The sequence below is a fragment of the Anarrhichthys ocellatus genome, unplaced genomic scaffold, assembly GCF_004355925.1.
Source record: "Anarrhichthys ocellatus isolate YVR2014 unplaced genomic scaffold, GSC_Weel_1.0 scaffold32, whole genome shotgun sequence".
Lineage (NCBI taxonomy): Eukaryota > Metazoa > Chordata > Actinopteri > Perciformes > Anarhichadidae > Anarrhichthys > Anarrhichthys ocellatus.
In genome coordinates this window covers 115449-137069 of record NW_022280062.1, presented here as the reverse complement: position 1 = coordinate 137069, position 21621 = coordinate 115449, and the positions used below count along the sequence as shown (strand labels likewise).

Sequence of the window (21621 nt, the reverse complement as noted above, 5' to 3'; positions counted from 1 at the left end):
ATATGTACAAAACGAATCAAGACATGCAGTTTAAAGTGAGGGTCAACTTTTGCTGCCCTTGGGTGTGTTGAGCAGCCTGTGTCCCGCCGGGCTGCAGGCTGCAGGAGGAGGAGGAGGAGGAGGAGGAGAGTTGAGACAGATGTGAAATAACGGTGCAGATATTTGATGCCTAATTTGGTTTTGCTAGGCGGGGATTTGCTTCTCTGAGGTGCTGGTCAAGTCACGGAGCCGAGGAGTCGCGATCTACGATTCTCTGACGGTGGATGTCCCGAAGAAACGAGACACTATATCCGCTGCAAAAGTACCAGAAAGGTAAACAACTTTTAGATCAAACTGATAGCTGATAGCTATATACAACTTGATGTCGTGATTTCGCGGTAAGGAAGCGTGTTTTGTTTTTTTAATATGTGCTGTAAGCGTTAACAAGTAACAGACCTCGTTCAGCTGCAACTTGTTGCATCTTGCAATCAGCAATTACAGTGTGTTTATTTGTGTGCATGCTTGAGGACATTTTCACAGTGTTAAAAAGTAAAGCTTGTGTTTCTTATTGTCGAAATAAATTTGGAAATGTAGCTAAAACACAACAAAAAGAGGTAAGAGTAAAAGAAAATATTTTACAGGACTACATTTATTTCTAAGTTGCATCTTGGTGTACTTATATACACATTATTGTACTTTTTTTGGTATTAATTAAAACAAAGGATCTTTGTGGTGAGAGACTTTGATGTTTTTAATATATATTTCCAGCCCAGTTTACAAAAACAAATTCAATTTTTGACATGTATTTCTGTGTTTGGGGTCAGTTTGTGTGTAGTGGGCTGTCGTGTGTAGAGTGGTGGGAGCAGGGTGCGGCAGGCGGCACACCCACCTTCACTGTCAATGAATGAACCTCTGCAGGGGCCTAACACACTCACACACACTGCTCAAATGCTCTATGGGGACATTTACTGGATTTAGGGTTACGGTAATGCCTGAATTTTATTGAAGACGATTCTCACCAACAACTTCTTCATTTAAATGCAGAAATTTATCCAAGATTCCCCCTTCGTTGCTTGGTCAGAAAAAAAGCAATTACCCAAGAACAGAGGAGAGATTTAGTATCTTGTGATGGTTTGCATGCTGTGCTCCAGTCCGACAAGAAAGAAAATCTGGAGGAAAATCCTGATTTTGTTTCAGTTTTTAAAAAGGTCAAATGTGAACACACAACACACCAGACACTAATATACCAACATGAATCTGTAACACACGCAGTTGGATGGTTTATCAACAGAGCTCGCCTTGTGCTTCGACCCACAGGTCCTCAGTAAGTGGATTATGGGTGAAATCGAGTTAGTGATGTTGTGTCATGACAACCAAACAAGCAGCGCACATGACTGCTCTGCCTGAGACAAACACTTGTTTCCTGAACATCCATGTGTGTGTGTGTGTGTGCGTGTGCAGGTCACACTCCCCTGCTGTCTGTATGAAAAGTGTGCAGAGGAACATGATGCGGTCATATCCTGTTTGCTGTCCTGTTGCAAGCCTGATGCGTGAACCTATTTGCAGCCCCTCTTCCATTTGGGGAAGTGCCCCTGTTTGTGTGATCCTGTCGTGTTTTCCATCCTGTGCTGTGAAAAGACACTTTTCCACACTGTGCTCTCCTTTATTTTCTCTCTCTTTTTTTCCTGTCTCCCCTCTGCCATTTTCCTCGGTCATTTCTTTCCTGACTTGATTCCACAAGCAGCAAAGTAATGGCGGGCGGGAGTGGCGGGATTGATTTTTCCATTACGACCCCTCCGTATACGTTTATTTTGAGTGGTTTACATGAAGCATAATTGGTACCCTGACTTTAAAGCCAGAGTGGGAGTATTGAGCTGGGAGGGAGAAAGAGGACAACTGATGGAAAAGAGAGGGAGTAGCCGCCAAATGGGACTATGAGGAGGGAAGGGAAAGAGAGGAAAGGAAAGAACTTGGCAAATGTGACAAAGTTAACAGTTGTTCAGCCGCAGCCAGACTGCAGCACATCTGGAACTCATCAGCGAGTTGGAAAATCTTACAAGAAATAAGGGAGGAGGCAGGGGGGGAGAGAGAGGGAGAGAAAAGGAGGAGTGGTGAAAGAAAGGGGCCCGGTTGGTGACTCACGTCTCTGCTATTCCACTCCATCACTGGGTTTAAGCTGTGTGTCCTTCTGTGGGGTGATACACAGGGCTTCCCCCGAGTTCCTCCCTCTTTTTACTCCCCTGCATCCCCTCCTCTCTCTCTTGGCTCCTGCAGGAGTCTTAGGGGTCTCTTTTTCCATTTCTCTCTCTTTTTTGTTAATTTCTTTTTATTCGTACCTTGCCACCCGGTCAATTTTTTTTTGCCTCCCCAGCCTCGACTATTTTATAGATGTTTAATGGGAGTAATGTAAACAGGACTTTTCTCCTTGTTTATAACTGTGTCCCTGTGTAAACTGGGAACGGGGAATGCAACGCTTGTGGAGCCAAGTGGGTGATGGGTGTCAGGAGAGACGGGAGGGAGGACAGCCAGTGTGATCCGAGGGTTTCTGCACTGTGAAAATGTCCATCTTATCCTGTTAAATGTGATTTTATGGCTGAAAATTGTGTTTCTCTGAGAGCAGATGTTTCAAGATGTTTTTTTTGTGAAGCAAGGAACAAAAAACATTGGTAGTTGAGTTCTTGTCCAGAGCGAACATCAGCTGCAGTCACTAGGAAAAAATGGACTCTGCATTCTGCAGCAACGTTCAATAGAAATCCATCGTAGAGGAGGAAGAGGAGATCTGTACTGCAGTAAGCTCATTAGATCACAGTGAATGCAGTTGCACAACAAGTTGCAGTTTGAGTCATTTGTATCAACTGAAACAAACCTTCACTTCCTTGCAGTGGGCACAGATGAATGCAACCACTTTCACACCTGAACTCGTGTGTTGCTGAAAATATGAAGCCTGGAGTTTAGTTTGGCGCAATTTGGTCAAATCTCTTTTAGCATGCGAGCGAGCAACAAATAAATCTGAGTGTTATGTCCAAATCAAGCAAACTAGAGAAAAACTAGAGCTGAAAAAATGAGTCAAATAATCGATTAGCTCATCAAAAGCTATTTTGAAACTGCAATTTATCCTTCACTAAGTCCCGCCTCTTGAACACTGGCCAAGCCTTGTGTAGCAACGGAGTCAATTTAAAAGTATATATAGTTGTACGTTGAATATGTGACAAAACAACCAATTTGAAGGACAAAACCATTATTAATTTAATAAAGAAATATTCAACAGACAAATCGAGGTGCAGCCAAAACATATTCCTAAACTAGAAAGGAGACTGTAACTTTTAAAAGAGGTAGTAGCACATTCATCAGTCTCACAAATGAGCAGTTAATTTCATAAGCAATAAAACACACCCTAGCTCAGTCCAACAAACTGGTGTGACCAGCAGTGGTTTGCTTTATGACTCTTTTCCACTTGTGCTACTGTTACAATTTACCATTATCCTTTAATTGTCTCTTGTGGCTACAGTTACAGCTTTTTCTGCTAAATTTACAGAGTAGATGTCAATTTTATATATTTTACCAAGTAAAGGAAATAATCATCTACTAAACTCTTGGCAAAAATATTAAAAAGATACTTTGAATTGTGAGATGTTAGAGGTTTTCTCTTGGCAGTTACATATGGTAAACAAGCTGCATCTGAAAGTACGTTTGTGTTAACTTTAAATGTATGCCATGCTGCTTGGTTGAAAATCATTTTGGAAGTGGGGGAAACATGCAACTGAAGACGGACTTGTCAAGCCAGTTGAGAGATGGAAGGAAGGAAGGAAGTTCTTCCTCAGATAAAACAAAGTACAAAACCCACATTAGTTAAGGTTACAATAGTAATCCCTAGACCTAGCAGTGTAGAGGTACAGTTATCTTTAGAGCTTCTGAAAACATAACGTCTATTTCTCTACATAACATTAAATATTCATGACTAAATGAACAACAATCACACTTAAAGTTTGGCATAAAACATCTCAAGGTGTTATTCATAAGGAGTTTAAAACAAATCATAAATGGCGCACTGAAGTACGTGACATCATCTCTTTCCAACTGAGCCCCGCCCACTTCAAATAGCATTAAAAAAACAGCAACAAATCTCTTACGTGAAATAACCAAAAGTGTTTTTACTTTGGCATCTTTGTAAGAGTAGGTTTTCAGGCCCTTAAGATGCAGTTTCCACAATAAAGGTCAGAATTTTAGACCCAGCAGCGCTGGATTCAAAGCCATGTTTTACAGATTTCTGATTATCTTGCCGTGTAGCTGAGGTCCCTGAGAGTCGGGGTGGAACAAGTGAAGAGGGCCATGTTTAGAGCACGATGACAGACACACTGTGGGGTCGGTGGAGGTTGCGGCGCCACACCCACTAGAGGACATGAGCATGGAGGAATGTCAGAGTGAAACAGTCTGCTCTCTGCTCAGAAATGCTGTTGAGAAAGCAGTCTGAACTTTGATGCGGGGGCAGAAAGTAACAGTGAAGAAGGAGGGAAGTGTTCACCAGATGATTTGACCAGAGGTAAATGTGGTGCGAGGAGCGTGACCACAATTCAGTCATTAGTTGTGGTTTTAAATTGTGTTCTCACAGTTTCACATAAAAATACAATAACAGCATTGTGTGTTTTTCGGAAAATGGCATGCAGGAGTGCAGAGCCTGCTTAAGCCCTCATGTGGATGTATCATGTACTTCATTTCAGGTCACGAGAAATTACATAAACTCTTAAAATCTTGCTAACTAATTCTTTTCAATGTTTTTTTTTCTTACAGTTTTCTCTGCCTTCTCTGAGTGGTATAAATCTGAGGAAGTGACTCCCAACACAGGAACCATTTCAGCTTCTCACATCTCCTAATACATCATGGCTATAGTCCTCCACTCCAGCCCCCTCCTATGGACACGGCTGGCAGCCATGATCTTCGCCTGCGTGGCCTTCTCCTTGGCCGTGCATGGAGGCAGACTCCACCACGGCACCGGAGACTGGTGCATCTTCTGCTGGGCCTTCAGTTTCGCCGGGAGTCTGCTCGTCCTCCTGATAGAGCTCTTCGGCCTTCAGACCAGAGCTCCTGTTTCCTGGAAGAACTTCCCCATCACCTTCGCCTGCTACGCCGCCCTGCTCTGCCTGTCCGCCTCCATCATCTTCCCCCTCTACTTCCTCAAGGGCTCCTCGGGCCAAGGTGAAGTCGGCACCTACCGCATCGTGACAACCGTCTTCTCCTGCCTGGCTACCATCGCCTACATCACCGAGGTGAGCATCAGCAAAGCGCGTCCGGGCGAGGTGGCCGGCTACATGGCAACGGCCCCTGGCCTGCTGAAAGTCTGCGAGACCTTTGTGGCCTGCATCATCTTCGTCTTCATCAGCGACCCCGTGGTGTACGACCGAAACCATGCGCTCAAGTACTGCATGTCCGTCTACTGCATCTGCTTCATCCTGTCGGCGGCCATCATCCTGCTCTGCATAGGCGAGTGCACCGGCTGCCTCCCCTTCCCGTTTGCACGCTTCCTGTCTGCCTACGCCCTGCTGGCCGTGGTCCTCTACCTATCAGCAACCATTGTGTGGCCCATCTTCAACTTTGACCCCAAGCATGGCGGTTCAAAAGATAGGCCCCACTTTTGCAACACCGAGCTGGGGTTGTGCAGTTGGGATAAGCTCATGGCTGTGGCTGTGCTCACGGGTGTCAACTTCATCCTTTACCTAGCCGACCTGATCTACTCCACCCGCCTGGTGTTTGTCAACGCTTAAGGGAGGAGAAAGGGTGTTAGGCCAGCAGTATGCTCCAAATAAAATTTAATTTGGCTGGTTTTCAAAGGCTGTCGAACTGCTGTCAAATACAGTGGTGCGAGCAAATGCTAGTGTAATCACTGCGACTCTGGTCTTGTTTAACGGCATCCACGTGACGGAGCGTGATGGGAGCAGACTGTGGAGTTAGACCACAACGGGTATAGTTTATTGTGTTGTTATCTAGTAGGACTTCATTTTGAAATTTGAATATTGAAGGATTTGATTTTAGCATAGTACTTGTATAACAAAATAGTAGGAGAAGTAGAAGGGGCCCAAAGTTCTTGTGTAATGGCAGACTCAGGATCTATTAACTATCTCCAAGTTCAGCTGGTCAACCTGGGTAATTATACCAAAATGTTGTGGGTTCTTTTGTCCCCAGACTCACAGTTTTGTCTCTGCAAACCTGCCAAATTTGATTTTGTGTAAAGTGTACTGCTTCGGGCCTTATAGAGAGAAAGAGAGAGAGAGAGAGAGAGAGAGAGAGAGAGAGAGAGAGAGAGAAGAGGGAGAGGTTGAGGTCAATGGCTATGTTTACACATACAACAATATTCCCTTAACTAAATTACTGAGGCTCTCTGTTCATGTGTTGGAGCATGTCGATGTCAAACCTTGCTTCCAGACTCTAATCTTGATAATGAGAGACCTGAATGTGATTGCCGGATCTTTTTTTCATTAACGGCAGATCATTGCCCATCGTAAAATACAAAAATACAAGATGTTTAGGATCTGGATATGAGTAAGCTATTTAAACTCTTAACAAGGATACAACCTAACATCCCAAATATATGCATGTAAACATAGTCTGTAATGACAAATGCAGAAAAAACAAAGAAAACGGCGGCTTATTATAGTGTTTTTGTTCGATTTCCTTTTTTGCATAATGTATGTCAGTTATAAAAAAAATGCCGATCAGTATTTCTGTTTGTAATCGCTAGAGGACAAAATGTAGAAAAGATAATGAGCTGTTAAGAGCTAAGATAAGTTAACTGTTGGAGAAAATATTTGAATGTCATACAAATGGAAATCCAAGACTTTCAAGCAAGTTCTGTTTTGTTTTTTGATGATTTCGTTAATGCAATTGACTGTTTTGTCTTCCCAACAGTATGCAGAGCACCTGATCAGATTGTACTGTTTATGTCATTTTTACACGGCTCCAATGCTGTTACATTTAAAGAAGAGCAAAAATAGTTTACATGTTGTTAAGATGAATGCTATGCTACCTTTTTGCTCCTGTTATGATATATGTGTATCTGTATCTGCAAGCTACAATCAATGGCAAGAACATATATAAGTGGAAAGAACATATGCAAGAAAAAACAAGAAAAGTATGTTTAAAGTGCACTTCGTATTAGTATTTTCTATGTGTGTTTAAATGTCTGGTGTCTCCAAATATCAAAGCATTCATTAACACCAAACTCACACCACTAAATTGATATATGTTTTCAATTGAGTCTATTGGGTTTGTACTGCTGTAATAAATACTCGGAGAAAGAGACCAAAAAAGATGCTTCTCTCACTCTAAATGGTGTAAGTGTTATATTCTTCAGCTTTTTTATATTTCAACTGTGCATACCACATCAGTGTTGTGTGAAAATAATCCAGTGTGTCAATAAAACCAAATGTTAGACAGATGTGTGTGTGTGATTGGTTGTATTGTTTTAAGTTAAAGGACCAGTGTCTAACGTTATGAGAGATTTATTGGAATATAACTATGTTTTTATTAATGTATAATCAGCTGAAACTAAGAAACGTTGGGTTTTCCTTTCCTTAGAATGAGCCGTTTATATCTACATACTTCCATATCTGCAGTACACATTTGAGCCACATGTGGGAGCCTCAATGTTCATACTTCTGGTAATTGTAACCTACTTATAACATCGCATCTAATGTGAAAGGCTAGCGCACATTGTTTAACTGATGAGATAAAAAAGACGGCGGCCTGTTCACCACCTAAATGGATTTATTTGTTTTCATTTATATAGTATTAACACATGCATTAAACAAACGTTGTATTTATCAAATATCTCTATGAAATGGATGGGATACCTACTCAAGATAATATAAGTCATTAAAAATGGTCAGGAACATTAGTTTCCGCACAAATTTGCTCTTCTCACACTTTATAGATATGAAGGTTTGACCCCGGAAAAAAAATTTGAGATACACAAGCTAATTGTACAATAGGTGGCACTAACAAGCCTAAGATAGCTTTAATTGTCTCTAGTTGTCATATACAAGTGACATAAATGAATTAACTTTAAGAGAATAAAGCTGATTGTTTGAACTGAAAGTAAACCGAGTATAAATCTGCATCTGCTCCATGCACACTATTTATACTTGCCTGTTTACTTTATCTCTCAACAAACTATCTACTTCCCTCACCCCCTCCCTTCAGATCCCTTCAGCTCTCTGCAGACTCTAGTGCTCCACTACGGGGGCTTCGGTGTATCTCAGAGCCTCGGCTGTCAAGAGGATTGATGACTTGTGACCGTCGCTTCTGAGGGGAGGAGTGCAACACTGTGAACATTTTAGTCACCTATAAATCTATGGCCAGGAAAGGAGACACCCAGTCATGACACAATGACATGACATGAAGTTTATTTTGTTTAAGGAAGGGTTGTACCCTCTGACATGGGAACACGGCTACAACAGCAAGACCAGCCACTGGCAGGTTCAAAATGTGTGTGCCTGGATCACAATGCAGGAACACTGTTACTCAACTTCATAACTCATTATTGAATTATTGTACATATATATATATATATATATTTAGCTTATGAAAAGTGAGAACAAAGCATATCAGGCTGAGAATATACATTTTGCATTCTACTGTAGATTTTTAACATGATCTTCAAGTTTAGTTTTTACTTCTGCCAGATATCCCAAACAGACAAATGTAGATTAAAGTAGGTTTTTACATAGACATTGTTTTTTATCAAAAACATTATGTTTGATTTAATCAATATATATCTGATATTCTTTGTTTGGCAGTGTAATCCTCCTGATTTCTTCTTCCATTTAAAGTTTTGTTTAAATGTTTTTGTAGCATATTTGTCAACATTTCAGGTTATGTATCAAACAACACATCAGGAAAAGTGCCTTCTTCATACCTCCTTGGCAATCTCTGCTGGCATGAGGTGAGTCTGCACTACTTTTGTCTGTTTTACACCATCTCCTAGAAAGCCTTGCTACTGTTATAGCGAGAAAGTCCTGTGGGGAGTGGCCTTCCTCCTTAAGTAACTAAATTAATTCTTGGCCTACCTCCTACTTTGACCCATAAAAAGAACAAAGAGAGCAAGTCATCAGCACTACAATCGCTCGATACAATCCTCAAATGAAAGAGTCCATAGAAAGAAATCTGTCACAAATGCAGCATCTCGTTTCCAGTCTTCAAGCGGATGTGTTGTTCTCAACACAAACACGAGACAAGTGTGTAACAACAAGCACACTGGAATGACACCACAAGTCTTGATTGAAAACATATGATACATTGGAAGAGACACAGAGATGTGCTGAGAGCTTGGAAGTCATTCCTTCAGTGCTGAGGCTCGTCTTCCCACACAGATACGTACTTCCCTCTTCTCTTTCCAAGCCACACGAGTGACAAACAGCTGTGCAAGCTGTTTGTGAGAAGTCATTTAGTTGGGTTGTTCCTTAATATGATCATTTTATTTCAACACTCTGTCCTCTGACCTTACATTGACTATTGACTGTGTTGTACAAATGATTTCATGCTATCCTTTGGTTTTAAAGGGAAATTTCACCAATACTAGTACTAGTACTGGCACTGGTCAGTCTGTGACACAACAAGGTGTGGTTTCATGCGTGGGACTACTTCTTCTCCAGGTTTAGTCACTTCCTCTCTGCTGGTTGCCTAGCAATTTCACTGTAACTTCGGAAGCAAGTTACTGCTCCTGGCCAAGAAATAGTCCCGCACATAATCCCCCATAAAGCCATTTGTCTTTTGTTTTTCATACTTTGTTTTTTGTAGATTCAAACAAGATATGACACGTTAATTAGTGACTACTAGTGTGTCAAGCAGGCAGCAGCAGCCCGGCTGCTCTGCGTGATTCCCGCATACCTCAGTGATCAGTTAGTGTTCCTATAGTCACTGATCCTATAGTTAGCGTGTCTTTTGGGATTCTAGCTTTCCACTGATGAAGGCTAGGTTTAGACATAATGGTCCATTCTGTTTTCTCATAGGCTCTTTATGATCTAATGCAGGCATGTCCATTAAGGGTCCACATGGCTGCTGTTTCATGAACCTGTATATGTCGGTCAGACTGACTCAATGAGTTCACCGTCTGATGTTTGATAGTATACCTCCCCCTGGTGACAATGTGAGTGACTTACTGTGAGAGAGACACGAGGATAGGGGATTATAAATTAACACAACAAGTTATGATGTAAGAAATGTTTTGGCATCTTCAGGTGGGATTTTTAATGCTGTATTTTAATTATTGAATTAATGTATGCAAAATAACTTGAAGCACCCTGGTGCAGGAAACACTGCTAAATGAAAATTACATATTTGAGTAGGTCATTCAGCAGCTTTGAAAGTCAGGGTGACCGTGCTTGTCTATTCATAGTCTGGGAAACTATGCTACACAGATAATGTACTGTAATGATAAATAAAGTTGATGTGTTTCTAAACATTACATCAAGGGACCATGAAGTAAAGAATCTTCTACATGCTGGTTGCTACAGAATGTATGAGACTTACATTAAATCTTGAAACAACAGAGTCACAATTGCGGTCACCAAACTTCACGGTGCTCAAAGTTTTAGGGAAATTAATTATTTCCAAGTATTTCTATGGGAATTGTATCGTTAGAGCACTGTGTCTAAATAAAGGAAAAGTTTTACACCAAATGGCCGTGCAAACCTTTGGTCTCTAAAGATGACTAATAAACAAATAGATTATTTTCAGCAAAGGGGAGTGCATTATTTTTTTCTTCCCTTCTATTATTTGCTGCCACATTCACCTCTCATAAACTTTCATCGTGTAACTACCTTTCCTGAGCTGCAGCCAGAGAGGAAAAGAAGGGAGCTGGAAAAGCGAATGTCATGATTGAATTACGGCTTCAGATTCCAACAGTAAGTTCTTCTTAAAAGATGTTCAAAGCTCTGCACCGACTATATCTATCCCTTACCAATAAGGCTTTTTCAGTCTGAAGCTCCCAACATGCCCATTTATGGCTGCACTGGACCATTTAGACCCATAAAACTGTCAAGAAAACATATAATGGGGCGACCGTGGCTCACTGGGCTAAGAGGGTTGTCTGGTAACCACAAGGGCTGACTGGGACGTGTCACGTGTCGAAGTGTACCTGAGCAATACACTGAACCCCAGGCTCCCTGGGCGCCTGTCATTGGCAGCCCATTTTTGGGTCAAATGCAGAGACAAATCTCCCCCTTAACGGGATCAATATAGTATAAAAAAAAAAGAATTAAAAAAAAAAATTAAATTAAAAATATAATGCTACTTTAGGGTCTTTTTTTTTGTTAGGTTGGTGTATTTTTACTGCCTTTGCTGTTTTGCAATAATTAAACACTTTTTGTCTGTCTTTCTCGTAGCCACGCTCCTTTTAGTGGAGAAAGTACACATATCAGAAAATAAGACCTGTGAAGTTTTACAGCAGAATGAGTGATTTCTCAAACAGTTGCTGATTTATGGACTGTTATGGCGTTCCCGGTCCCGAGTCCCCCCAGGTGTCACTGTTCTTCAAGACAAACCTGCTCGGCTTCGAGAGGATCTAACAAACTATTTCTCATACAAACCTTTCAAACAGCTCTAACATTCACAGACTGGTCACATCATCCTTTCATGAGGTCAAACTCCCTTTTGTCTCAACACTTTACCTTTTCACCGAGCACAGGCTCAACATCTATTCAGATAACTTGAGTCATTGTCTTACGTTGATTTCTCAGTTAAGTCTTTGCCAAGTTTAGTCATTTTCTCTTCTCCTAAGTCATTTAACTAAGCTACTACTCCTAAATCTGGCATTGCAGAAAAAGAAAATCAGAGATAATTACCGCCATTTGCCACAGGAGCCTAAATCCTGTCGCCATTATTCAGAAGATTTCCATCACGTCCAGGAACTGAGCAGAAAAATGTGTTATTACTGCAGGATGGATTAAGTTTCTGCTGGTGCAATCTCAACATAAAGACACTTCAAGGAAAAATAAACAATTGAATCTCTTGAAAAAAACAACATATTTAAATAGTTAGCTGGGATTGTAGAGAATACGACATCTTCCAAAATATGTTATTGAGCCATTTCGTTTTCCATAGTGACTTAGCCTTTTTCCTTCAGTCCCTTTATTCTAGATTCACCCTGTATGAGTGTTCATTTTGTTTGTTTTTTGCAAGAAAAACACACGAGACACAACAAACCTAAGTGCTTTCTTGTATAATTTATATTGAAAACATGTCAAAAACATTGGTTTCCCTTTAAAAAACCACATAAAAGAGTTACCTGTGGTCATTTTTACAACAGTCTCCTGGTAACCGCTCTGCCAATATCACAAGAAACTGGAGCGATGGATCCTAATATCAAAGTGCATAATAGATTTAAAATGATGCTGATGATATGGAACAGGGGTAACGAGCTGCTCTGAGCTCAGTTTGGCTGGTTGTCCATCTGTGAGGCTGACTGGAAAGACTGGATGTCCTCCCCGATATACTCCGTCACTGTGGAAGGAAAAGAGAAAATGACTCCATCCTTTTATCCACCTCATAACCCAACATGCCATTGGTGCAGCTTGTTCAGCTTACTTATGGGATCAAAGGTAATCAACGTGTATGTATTGACCTGTAAACAATCTTATAGTCTTTTATTTGGAAAGCAGCAAGAAAAGAATGCATCATTTCAATAACTTGTCACGTCCTAAACAAATCTCTCGGCTATGTTGATTTTCACGGCAGCTCAATAGTGCACATATCAAATGAAAACGAAAGATAAAATGCTACTTTGGCCTCAAAAACAACTCTGTCTGATTGTCACTTATAGAGAAGAACAAGTAACAGTCATCATTACTTTAAGAATCATTCAAATTGCCATTAAGTTTGCCAAATGTCTTCCCTTCTGATGGAGAGTGTAAACCCAAATCACACAGTTTATCTCTCTGTTTGTTTGAACTTTAACCCCAGTGTTTTTGAGTCTGCAGTTAATCGGTAACTGACAAAGTATTGACTACCAGGACAGGTACGACGAGAAAGTATGGAGGGCATCTCCAACCAAAGCACGAATGAATGGAAATCTTATTTAAGTTTCAACAAAAAAATAAATGATATATAAATGATAGTTTTAAATGTATATCTATGGTGACATCACAGACACTGAAATCGGTTGCTGTCTTATTAAACTAATAAAGAGCTGTGCACAATCTCCTTTATTTAATCTCATTATGTTACAACACATTCATCCTCCCACTCATCCATACATACATAATACATAATAACATTTCTTTATGGTCGCTGTATGTCCTTTACAAGTCTGTAATGCAGCCTTGTTCATCCTCTCAACATCTGCACTCATTAAGATAAAGACAAATTTGTGCAACTCACCTTCTTCAAATGTGATGTGGTGCATAGAAGAGCTGGTAAACTCCAGGGGACACTCCTGGATCTTGGTATCCCTATCTCCCCCATGTCCCATCCCGAGCACCCTTCCCTGGGGGTCCCAGCCCTCGTAGTGGGAGTAGGGTGCTGAGTACATGTCCTGATATGGGCTGGGGTTGGAGGGAGGTGAGGGACACGCATCCTGAGGATAAGCAGAGTACTGGGGGTAAGGGGAGGTGGGGATGGGAGGCAGAGGGGAGGTCGAGATGGGACTGCCGGCAGGAAACGGGCTGAGAGAGGAGGAGTGGGAGGGAGAGGGCGAGGAGGAAAGGTAGGGTGAGTCCAGCCACGGGGAAGGGGAGGGGGAGGGAGGCTGCGGGCCGCGGGGGTATAAGGGGGGAAGGAGCTCGGTGAAGCCCAGCTCCAGGTTCTCGAAGCTGGGGTGACGCTCGGACAGAGCCGCCCTGGGCTCCTCCACCACAGCGTCTGGTTTGGAGCAGTACTCCTCGTGGTAACCCATAGTGGGGATGGGAGGGGAGTAGGTGGTGGGGTAGGGGGGCAGGTGGAAGCCCAGGCCTCGTTCGTCAGCCCTGGGGTCGCCTCTCACGGGAAAGCCCCCGTCCATCCTGGGTTGACCCCCCACAGGACACACAGTCCCCCCATCCAGAGGCAGCACAGAGGGCCGGGACAGCAGCGGGTCCTCCTCTTTGAACATAACTGTGAGCAGAAGCAAAAACTGTTTAACTAATGGGTGGAAATAATGTTTTAACATTTTTTTACTCATTGTTCTTCTTTGAATGTTGTATGATATTTTTGTATATTATGACTTTTTACGGGAGTTTAATCTGTTAATTCTCTCAGAAATAAAGGTAGCGCCACATTTCTTTTAATTTTACATTTTTTATGATGTTTTTTAACTATTTATTCTTATCATTTATATTAATGGATAGGTCTAATTAATTTTTGGAAATACAAACACAAAGGGACAGAGGAGAAACAGAGGTGAATAAGGTGTGATTGGACACTCACTGGGGAGATACTTGAAGCAGTGAGTGCTGCTCCTTTTCCTCTTCCCGTTGGAGACGTAAAGACTAACTGACATCGGCCGACTGACGGACAGGTCGCTGTAGGCGGGGACTCTCACGCACAACAAACACTTTAAAGAAAGATCCAGGATTTACTTTATTGACCCACATTGTTGGAATAATGGATTGGGCTTCTACCGAAATGTATATGCTGCATCCACAAAACATATTAATAGAAGGGTAAAACAGCTGCAGGACACAAGACACATATCGAAAGACATAACAAAAAAAAAAACCTCCTCATTTATCTGATATGCTAAAGAGGTGTGGACACGGACTATTACAGCTGCTTTAGTTGTATCTCAATAGAATTAAAGCTCCGAGATGAAAAGTTCATGTTGTTGCAGAGACTTGTTCAGAATAGGACTTATATTACACATGCAAAATTACCTCATTGCTGTTGTCACGGTCAACATGAGCCTCCTCCTCCCACTGCAGTTTACCATCTAATAGATGAGAACATGAAGTAGAATTAAGTGTAACCTAGATACACACACAAACACATGAACACACAGGCAGTTTAATGAGTGTAATTTGCTCTGACTGTGTCGCAGGTAACGTTAAAGCTTTTGTGAAACAGGTTGGTTCAGCTCATGAAGCAGTCTCCACGGAAAAAAACTCTTTACTTCAACTGAGAATACAGAAAGACTGGAGCCAGACATGCAAAAGAAGCTGCTTGTTTTGAAACATAAAGAAAAAGATGTAAGAGTCCAGAACACTGTATTGAGCTGTATTGATCTACACTGAGCAACTCAATAAGAAAATAACAGAAAATAAGCTAGCCAGATAACATTGGATTTGGGGTGCACTATTCAAAACGGAATGCAACAAGCTGAATTGTTATTACCTTAAATATTACTGAAATAAATTCAAACGAATTTTCAGTCTCAGTGATCAGATCTGAATTGTATCACTGTTTTTTTTTTTCAAGCAGTGAACAACAACTATTTTTTGGTAACTTTATAATTTTGTCCTCATCGCAATTCTATATTTTTACTGGCTTCATTTCAGTCAACAACTCATCAAGATGTTAGAGGCAAAAGATCTGAAACATTAGAGAGGATAATGTCTCCTCTGTGGACCTTTACCTGTCCCTCGCTCCATGAAAAGGACCCTGGAGATTGGCAGGAAGTTAGAGCCGCTTAGCAGAAGCTCCTCCCCTCCCTCCACAGAGCAGGAGGTGAGACTGACGGACTCGATGACGGGCAGCTCCTGAGCCGAGCGCTGGGCTGAGGTAGGGAGAGTCAGGCAAATTAAACCACTGAATGTTCTCCCAATTTAAAGCTACTGCAAGGAACTTTCATTCTGTGTTGATTTTGGCGGTCCCTGTGGACAAATGTGGAAGTGTTTCCGAGCACCAGAGTCCTTTTAGAAAACCTCTTATTCTACTGCAGCAGGGGTCCTGATGGCACCGACGATAAGCATTAAGAATAACTATATAGAAATAGACAATATTCTCTCTGATGGTCTCGTTTACTTATGTAGGTCCGATAGAGGCATAAGTATTAAAGTGAGACTGTTCCATAACCAGTTTAAAGCTCCTTATAGTAAATTTAAAGCCAGTATGTCTTAAAAAATAAATGTCTGGCAATGCATGCCACAGATCTTACATTATGTGGCTTTAACAAACTAATTCGGTAAGTATTAAGTAAAGGTGTATTCTCTACTCACAGCATTCGATGGCCAAGGAGGCAACCTGCAGAGCCAGGACTCGACCAGGCGGGCCGACAGGGGGCGCTAGAGGGAGGTGGGTACGAAACACCAAACGGACACGTGTGTTCTTCCTCCCAACGTCTGTTTCTCCTTTCCTCAGCTCAATGTCCGAGTTCCTCAGCTTCAGAATGCCAGCACAGTCGATGCTGCGACACGATTTGTAAAATTAGTTGTTTTTTTTTAGTCACACTCTTCAACATTGGTCCATTAAAACAATACAAATGATAAGTCTGCTTCCCAAGTATAAACTGTAGACTTCAACATAGTCTTGAAACTGAAGTACAAGGCTGAAAAACATGCACAAGTCTCTTTTGTACTCACAGTGCACTCATGTTGTTCTCAGGGTTGAGGGGGATGTCCAGCAGTTTGGTCCCCGCCTGGACGCTCTCATGACTGGCAGTACCCACCATCTTCCCTGTCACCCTGAGAGAAAAGAAACAAGTCGATGAATTAAACATCCCTCCTGTGATAGACTGGTTCCCTGTCCAAGAAGTACGCTGCCTCGAACAAATTTAATTTATTGACAATTAAAAGGTGGATAGGAAACAGTAGCAGAGAGAGGGCCATGTGAAATGGTGCCCGGCTGGAACTGAAGCGGCGACGTTGTGGTTATTTGTCATGTGAAATTTTTCAGCAACCAAGGCACTCCATAGAAACAAATAACATTGTGCTAAGGAAAATGTCCAGATTACTAAAACACACTGGAATAGAGACAAATAGTATGCTGTTAACATCCAAAATATACCTCATAGATGGCAAAGAACTGTGTGCAGCATAAACTAGGACATTAAGAAGCTACATGTCTTTGCGGTGGTTTTACATCTTCTACGTTAATCTGATGTTCTCCTCCAGAGCACGTTACATTGAGAACAACTGTTGCAAACAAATTCCTGGACCAACACTAGAAGCAGCTGGTGGTAAGTTATGCAATTTTCAAAGCCACAGTGGTCAGATGATAAATATACAGAACACTGTGTCCCTTGAATATTAATGTATGCTTGGCAATAGGTTTGATTTTAAATAGAAGTACAGTTCAGTACCTGTGTATCTGATAGAAAGGATGCGGCCTGATTGATCGGTCGTCAGCTGTTCCAACGAAAACTTGAAGGGAGAGCGGCTTCCTCTCTGTGTATCCACACAGCTGTACAGAGACACATGGCGTGAGGGGTGAAATCAAACTGTGACGAGGCCAACAGCAGTGAGCCACAACATGTGTCCTGAGACTTTGTTCCGGTGTTTTGAAAATACAACATTCAAACTAAAGTCCTACTTCAGCTTCGATAGAAATTACATTTAATATAAGTCAATCAGAGCTGTTAAATCATTTGCAACTACATTATGAATATTTGTTTGTTCAGCATTTCTAAGCAAGACATTGGTTCCAACAAATCACTGTCACTTTCAGCAGCTTCCTGAATCTGCGGGTTTGGGTTTCACCTTGACGATAGGATGTCCTGTTGGTGTTGCCTTGACAGCTCCTCTGCTCCCCTCTGTCTCGTAGTGGGCTCTGTGGTGTGGACGGGGGTGCACCTCAATACGCAGCTCGTACTGGTCAAACTGGGACGGCAGCGGCCAGTCGAGTGGCGGCAGGGCATTAGACCTACAGGTGGATTGGATGGACAGTAACGCTGAGCAGGGAGCAGACTAGCGAATGACTAGTTTTGCAGACCAAGTAATGAGATGTTCATATATAATTTACACATGTAAGCATGATGTGCAATGGACTTTAGGGATTTAGTCAATTGAATGAATAAATGCTTAATAATACTGTAAGTATTCAAATGTACATGCTAATCCCTTTTGCAAGAACAGATGCAACCACAGTGACATGCTGCAAGCATATCACCTGCTGCATTGTGAGCTGATGTTGAAGATTTTTTTTTTTATACTATGTTTTTCTTTTTCTCTTTGCATGCTATTTTTATATTTGGGAAACTATTGTCATATCATGAATGTTGATCTTCAAACTGGGTTTTTATTGAATGGATATTCTCAGATATGTAGGTTGTGTATCTTTGCCTGAACAGAGGGCTGTGGGCGCTGGCTCGAGTCCGGCCCCAGGCGAGAGCAGGAGGCACAGAGAGGTAGTCCATGCCCAGCGAAGGGGGCTCTCTCCTGGTCTGCTGGGTCTCCAGCAGCGGGCAGGGGGAGCTATGGCCTGGAGCCTGCTCCTGATCCACCTCCCTGGATGACAACTGGAAAACAAAAAGTTTTTTTATATATTTTAATCATCCCTCACATTGAGAGATGAACACTTTTGAGAGACATGAAACCAAGCCAACGTCTTCACCTGTTCTAATGACGTCTTCCTGGTTTTCTGTGGGATGCTGAGCTCACAGCTGCTGGGTGGAGCTTGCGACTGAGGGGTGGAGTCTCTACCCTCGAGGTTACATCCCTGCAGTTCTTCTGAGTAACTACCCCTCCGTGAAGTACAAGGGGAGACCAGGGGGGAGTTTCTACGTTTTTTACCCCCGGGAGAAGTCGGCCTTGAGGACGGCGAGAGCCCGAAATTGATGGTGGCCTCGTTCAGCTCCTCCTCCTCCACCAGCAGGGAGTCACAGCTGGAGGCGGGGCTGAGCCAGCCGCGGGAGGAAGGGCTGGAGCCGGGGCTGGGACTCGGGCTGAGGGAGCCGGGGCATCTGTCGCGGTAAGTGAAGGGGTCCAGCAGGGGGAGGTAGAGGCGCTCTCGGTCCCACCCACCCCCACCACCCATGTCCCAGTAACTGGAAATGGTTGGTGCTAGGTCGTCTTCAGGGGAGATGGTGGTTATCTGGATGCTTGGACACTCGACCACATAAGACTCTGAAACCTGGAGGGAAGATGAGAGTGAGGAAGAGATACCTTTAATTTATGACACTCACTTGAGAAAATTACAAATATTTAATAATCAGGTAATTTATCAGTCAAAATGCCAAATATTGTATTTTTATAGTATATGTACTTTTTTTCCAAACCTAAATTAAGGAATTAAACAGAATCCAAAAGTAGTTGATTGAAGATGAAAAACATAATTAGCTGCAGAGCTAATTAGTTGCAGAGCTATCACCAGTGTTTGGATTAACAACTGTTTGGATTGGCTGTCTGGAAGGTAAGAAATCCACCTAAAAACCCTTTAATATGATTTTGTACTAATATACCTTACGTCAAGGTTTTGCACAGTTCTCCCAGCTTCACAAGCAACTTTCTCAAAATGTTTAAACTCTGACTTTACCTTCAAAGACATCTAAGTTGACTTAGCATAGTTATAAATGAAGATAATTATAATTATTAGTGCTGATCATTCCATCATTGCTCAGTAGCTGTAATAACTTTAAATCAGTGGCAAAGTTTGTCATTGTGTGGAGAAAGTCAACATGTCACTGGGCCCCATGGCTAAGCTCAGTTATAAAACATGCAAAAGTTGCAGAATGGTCCATAAACTAAAGCTTTCAAGTACAAACCCCCTCTCATTATAAACAAGCAGGACTTGTAAACAGGTTGTCTCACCTGTACAGAGCGTGCCGGCAGGCTCTCATAGGTCCCACTGAACTCTCTGGCAGGGGCCCTCCGTGGAGGCGGGGAATGCATCCCGGCCCGCTGATTGGCCGACGGTGGCGAGCTGGGGATGCCGATTGAGTGGTGGTTATCTGTAACTGATGGGAAGAATAATCAGACTGAGTGTGTAAAAACATGACAAACACGGGCACCACATTACAATTTAGAAAATGAAGTGGCAAACATCACAAGTTCAGAGCACAGCTTGAAAACACTTCAGAGCACTCACAGCATGCTCTCGTTGGCAACTGGGGGAAAAAAAGTTGGTCTTAGTCGCTAAAACAATGTCGATTAGGAAATGCTGCCAATGAAGAGTTTACAGTGAGTTCATTATAATAATATTCACTTTTAGTTCCATATGGCAACAATTTAATAGCTGCTTTTGGAAAAAACAACTTTCTTTTCTTTTGTTCTAACACACTTCCTTTATCATGATATGTTGTCGGTTTTGGGGTCATGCGACCTCCCATTAATCTTTTTTCATAACCGCAAAATGACAGTTAGCGCACGAAACGTGCTGTTCTTTTACATCTGGCATGAGAAAGACTCATAAGATGTCAATCAAAATACTGGGAACACATTTTGTGGCAAGAAGAGATTCTTTTTTTGTTTTATCATCAACATGCCTTCATCATTCATTACACATCAACTCTCCTTGATATACTGATCGATGCCATATGGAAAACGCATGCAACTGGAACTTTTGCTCAAGGAGTGCACACTCAATGTCTCAAGTTCAACATTTTTGTCACTTTTAATGTAAAGGAGTAGCTTGACTTTTGGCGGAATATAAGTGTTAATTTTCATCCTGAGTGCTAGATGAAAAGATTGATACCACTCTCATATCTGTAGGGTAAATATGAGCCAGAGCCAAGAGACGCTTAGCTTAGCATAAAGACTGGAACAGAGGGAAACAGCTAGCATGGCTCTATTGGAAATTTACAAAATCCCTTTACCAGGACCTTTAAAGCTCACTGATTAACTCAATATTACTCGTTTGTTTAATCCGTACAAAAAACCAAAGTGTAAAAAATTACATTGTGGTTTTAGAGGTGATTTTGGCCTTTATGCTAAGCTAAGCTAACCAGCTGATGGTGGTAGTTTCATATTTAGACATGAGAGTGAATCAATCTCTCAGCAAGAAAGCAAACAAATATTTCCCAAAATGTTCCTTTGAATACATTTATATTGAATTACATGAATACTAACTTTGTTTAAATTGTTATTAATTACTTTTTATATTGTTATTTGTATCACCTCAAATGCATGAACACATTTGTATTCTATGACAACACAGCACAGAAAATTGTAAATCGGAAATTTCTAAAATCTGCTCAGGAATATTAAAAGTATACTGTACATCACATTAATAAAAATAACTGCATGACATAGTCGAATCTGGTTTTATATTACTGTCATATGGAAACAATTTAATAAACACCTTTTTAAAATCTACTTTGAGTGTTAAGAACTATGATAATACATACTTTCCATTTATTATTGTAACTAAAAGGCTGAAGTGGGAATTGTAACCAAACATTTGGCTCATTGATCCAAATCTCACACCACTAAGAACAAACCCAACTCTTCTGCTAATCTTGACTGATGATTTGGGGCTTTTCCCCATCTCCGTTTTAAACAATTTCAACAATCATTCGAATGGGGATAAAACCCCTGAAGACCACAGTCCTCACCACAACATTTCCCCAGCGTGGTGTGGTCGGCCTCCAAAACGAAGCCAAACAGTAGTTACTCTGTAATGAGCGAGGCTCCAACTGGTCATTGTTGCGCTGCAGTGGCGACGGGACCTACAGGCAAATTTTGGGCAACGCTGACACACAACAGCAACTGCCAACAAATTAAGACTCGGGGTGAAAAATCTCTTCAAATGTTTCCTGGCAACAGAGATATTTCCAAGTGGTTAAAGCTGCAGTGCTGAGGCAACTTC

At 41.7% G+C, this 21621-nt stretch overlaps 2 protein-coding genes across 2 annotated transcripts; one reads left to right on the top strand and one right to left on the bottom strand.

Moving 5' to 3' along the window:
- Positions 1-180: 180 nt before the first annotated feature.
- myadmb (myeloid associated differentiation marker b) lies at positions 181-6397 on the top strand. Its single transcript, XM_031865320.1, has 2 exons — positions 181-312; positions 4768-6397. Exon 2 carries the CDS (start codon positions 4857-4859, stop codon positions 5736-5738), a length of 882 nt encoding a protein of 293 aa, XP_031721180.1. The 5' UTR covers positions 181-312; positions 4768-4856; the 3' UTR covers positions 5739-6397.
- A 4944-nt stretch (positions 6398-11341) lies between these two features.
- Positions 11342-20668, bottom strand: nfatc4 (nuclear factor of activated T cells 4). The gene is made up of 12 exons (XM_031865497.1): positions 19626-20668; positions 18430-18948; positions 18159-18334; positions 17577-17739; positions 17180-17280; positions 16461-16562; positions 16098-16285; positions 15515-15655; positions 14817-14872; positions 14371-14497; positions 13348-14058; positions 11342-12471 (listed from the first exon to the last, which is right to left on the bottom strand). Exons 1-12 carry the CDS (start codon positions 19704-19706, stop codon positions 12401-12403), a joined length of 2436 nt encoding a protein of 811 aa, XP_031721357.1. The 5' UTR covers positions 19707-20668; the 3' UTR covers positions 11342-12400.
- Positions 20669-21621: the final 953 nt, after the last annotated feature.